Source organism: Nothoprocta perdicaria, unplaced genomic scaffold, assembly GCF_003342845.1.
Source record: "Nothoprocta perdicaria isolate Ctin4 unplaced genomic scaffold, notPer1 scaffold_62, whole genome shotgun sequence".
Classification (NCBI taxonomy): domain Eukaryota; kingdom Metazoa; phylum Chordata; class Aves; order Tinamiformes; family Tinamidae; genus Nothoprocta; species Nothoprocta perdicaria.
Genome location: NW_020455888.1, coordinates 1298860 through 1302869, shown reverse-complemented (window position 1 = coordinate 1302869; position 4010 = coordinate 1298860). Strand labels below are relative to the sequence as shown.

The 4010-nt window shown below is 45.2% G+C and overlaps 1 protein-coding gene across 1 annotated transcript; it reads left to right on the top strand.

Annotated features, from left to right (window-relative positions):
* The first annotated feature begins 450 nt into the window (after positions 1 to 450).
* Positions 451 to 2329, top strand: GPR12 (G protein-coupled receptor 12). Its single transcript, XM_026049863.1, has one exon. The coding sequence runs from the start codon at positions 451 to 453 to the stop codon at positions 1453 to 1455; it is 1005 nt and encodes a 334-aa protein (XP_025905648.1). The 3' UTR covers positions 1456 to 2329.
* The last annotated feature ends 1681 nt before the right edge of the window (positions 2330 to 4010 follow it).

The window sequence follows — 4010 nt, the reverse complement described above, 5'->3', positions numbered from 1 at the left end:
CCCCCCAACCCAGCTCAGAGCCTCACCCCGGCCACAATAATAAATAAATAAATACATAAATAAACGAAGCGGCTCCTGCTGCTGAATAACGTTTTTTAGCGCCCCCCTGCACCATGCACACACGCCTGTGTCCCCCCAAAACCGCTGCGTGCCGGGGTCCGGGCTGCTGCGGGTCCCAGCTCCCCAGGTGAAGGGAGCCTCCTCGGTGCAGCTTGGCGGCCGCACCATCCTCCCACCCATAATTTGGGTGCCGGTCGAGCGATTTGTTGCTGTTGTTGTTGTTGTCATTTTGGGATTATTTTATCGTTTTGGTGCTCCGGGTTTCGGCGGGCACCTTTGCGTAGCAAGGGGCGCCTGTCCCGAGGCATTGCATGCCCTCGGGTCCGGCCGAGCGCCCCGCGTGCGAGCCTTACAAGCCATGTCTTTCCGTTGAAGAAGACAGGGGTTAAAATGAGCGACGACCTGAAGGCCAATGTGAGCTGGCTGCCTGGGGAGCGCGTAGACGGCAGCCCCGCGGAGAATGTCTCGGCCACAGGCTCCTCCCCGGCTCCCGGCGCGGAGCCGGAGCCCGAGCTCTTGGTCAACCCCTGGGACATTGTCCTGTGCACTTCGGGCACCCTTATCTCCTGCGAAAACGCTGTCGTGGTGCTTATCATTTTCCATAACCCCAGTCTGCGGGCCCCCATGTTCCTCCTCATAGGCAGCCTGGCCCTCGCAGACCTCTTGGCCGGGCTCGGGTTGATCGTCAATTTTGTCTTTGCCTACCTGCTGCAGTCGGAAGCCACCAAGCTGGTCACAATCGGACTGATCGTTGCCTCTTTCTCTGCCTCTGTCGGCAGCTTGCTGGCTATCACTGTCGATCGTTACCTCTCGCTCTATTACGCCCTGACTTACAATTCGGAAAGGACTGTCACTTTTACCTATGTCATGCTCGTCCTGCTCTGGGGAGCGTCGATCTGTATCGGACTGCTGCCCGTCATGGGCTGGAACTGCCTCCRAGATGAATCCACCTGCAGCGTTATCAGGCCGCTCACTAAAAATAACGCGGCCGTCCTCTCCGTCTCTTTCCTGCTCATGTTTGCCCTCATGCTGCAGCTCTACATTCAGATCTGCAAAATCGTGATGCGCCATGCCCATCAGATTGCCTTGCAGCACCATTTCCTGGCCACCTCCCACTATGTGACCACCCGAAAAGGAGTGTCCACCTTGGCCATTATTTTGGGGACTTTCGCTGCTTGCTGGATGCCTTTTACGCTCTATTCCTTAATAGCAGATTACACCTACCCTTCTATCTATACCTACGCCACCCTCCTGCCGGCGACGTACAATTCCATCATCAACCCTGTAATATACGCGTTTAGGAACCAGGAGATACAAAAAGCACTTTGGCTCATCTGCTGTGGCTGCGCTCCCTCCAACCTGTCACAGAGAGCAAGATCCCCCAGTGATGTCTGACTGGCAGCGAGGAGGACGCTCGCTGCCGTGTGGTCGTTCACACRCCATCACAGACCTCTTTTTGGTTTAGATGCATTCATTACATTGGCACGTGTTGGGTTCATATAGGAAAAAAAMCACGCAGGATGCACTGACCTTTCTGTAAGGAGAAAACCCCAGTGACCGAGATGCTTCAAGCGGCTGAAGGGAGATTTCCAAAATAAAAATAATCAGTGTTCTTACAGAGTTCTAATGTTGCTCAGGGTCTTTTGTTGTTATATAAGTGTATAGCCCAGGCTTTGCCATGTTTGCCATGATTTTACATTATTTTGCTACTTAAAATTAGATTGAAATAGCATACCTACTTTGAAATTGCTTGTGATTGTGTTCAGTCATGCTGCATGTTTTATTYGTTGTCAGAATTTTCCTTCCCTCTTTAATTCTTATTAAAACASTAAGAGAAAGTCCTGTTACCATAAATTCATTTGTATATCATCAGAATACTCTTCAAAATAATGGCCAAGCATACTGATGTGATAATTATGATAATAACCTCCATGCAACAAATACCCTCTGTATGAGGAAGTACCTTCTTAGCTTTCTATTTTAGTTCTCAGCATGAATTAGCTCCATCATTACTTTAAAGTGTTACCTGTTCTCTTTTGAGTTCTGAGTGGATGCTAAAACAAAAGATATCCTTTGCCTTCTTTTTCAAAAAGCAGGCGTGTATTTTCACTTAGATATAGGACATCAGAGCTCATTATACTGTTAATTTTGAAAAGAATTCCCTGCTGAAGTTGGTGGGGAGTTTTGAAACTGCTGAGACACTATGGCCTCTTTTGGCTATGCATGTGTAACAGATGCAGCACTTTAAGTTTTTGAGGGGCAAGTTAATCTTTTCAAAAGTATCAAAGAATATCTAATGAAATAACCTGCATTTAACTAAGAACGCATATTTAGCATCTATGTTAAACAGGTCTTCTTAAGCTTTCCTTGAAGTCACAGCTATCACTGTTTGCTTTTCTACTATATTTTAAAATTCTTAAGTTTATTTTCAGAGCATATCTGGTTCATAATTGCATGCAACCAAAGCTGCAACATGAACCAGTATTTTCTCTTTTCCTGGCAGTTTCATCCGTCACAGATRATGATTCCTCACACCACGTGCATATCATTTCCCTTCATTACCAGGTCATAGTTCTGGTCTAAAAGGCAGAGCTTCCTCTCATGAATGGTTACATTAAAAACTGCTTTTAAACTTTTACTGAAGCAGCATTAGTATGCACTGGATGTAAAATGTTGCTGTCTAATAACAGTGACTTGTTCRGCAGAGAGAAAAATCTTCCTCAAAGATATCTTCATGACACTTAAGGTGTATCCTAATGTCAGTGCATGGGAGTTTATATTCCCAATACAATTAGTGTTCATGGGAACAACACGTGTTAATGCCCTGGCATCAGTACGAGGTTATATTCCCTTGAATGTCGAAGTCAGTATATGGTCGTTTTGCTTCAGTATCTTCCATTAAAGTTAAGRAAAAAAAGAAGTCACAAGTGTAAAAATAGCAATATTTAAAGTTCAATGAAAAARTATACCTGTATTATAGATAGTAGAGACAACCGTGTTGCCAATAATGGATTTTTTCAAATGGAATCTTTCCTTTTCACGTGGGTGTTTGGATGACCATAGCTTTTTGTGGCAGAGTKTCCGTGACGTTAGGAATCATATGGTATACAGCAACTCAAATCTCAAATGTGAATGAGTTTTCTGTGAACTAAAGCTCTGTAGAGATTTCATCAGCAATAATTAATTATAGTTGCGATGCTGGGTTCAAATTCCATTGGTCACTTGGTTCAACCTTCCTGGTATTTGGCTTTTTCTTTGGAGTCTAATTAGTTCCCAAATTGCATGGCATAATCCAGTAGAGCTGTGAACTTGCAGCTCCCTTGGCTTAGCTGCCCTTAGCAGATGCTCAGTGCAGTTAGAGCGTGGCCTTGCTCTGTAGGTTATTGCTGTTCTTTATTTATTCTGAATGCTAACGAAAYGCCAGGCCTTACCATGGTCCTATTTTTTTATTGTGAATTTTTGTATAAGAAATAATCACTTCCAAAAGTATCCATGCTGTGCATGCATGCAGTTTTGCAAGTATGCAAAAAATGGAAATAAATGGAGGAAGTCATGGAATGAATAATGCAGAGAGGCTGAGAATAGCACCTTGGAAAAAGACAAATAGGAAAAGTTAAAATGATGCAGTGGGTGCCCCTGTCTATGCAAGTGGTCTTCTGTGTCAAAATGCTAAAAAGTGTGATGAGAATGAGCTGCTGTGGCCATAATTCAGGCCTGAGTGGCCGTTTTGCTGTTTTACTTGCATGGACCTGTTCTCTTCCTGATGGCCACCTCACAAGCGCTCATGGTTTGTCCTCAGTAACACCTGGGTGGTAGCGAGGCCAGAAAGATAACAGCACTGGGGTCTAATGGGGGGGAAATTGTGTTGTCCCTGCTTTCCTTGCTGCTGTCCTTGRCATCCTTCTCGCTCTATGGGCTGCYTAAATCCACAGAGGCTCTTCAGAGTGCCA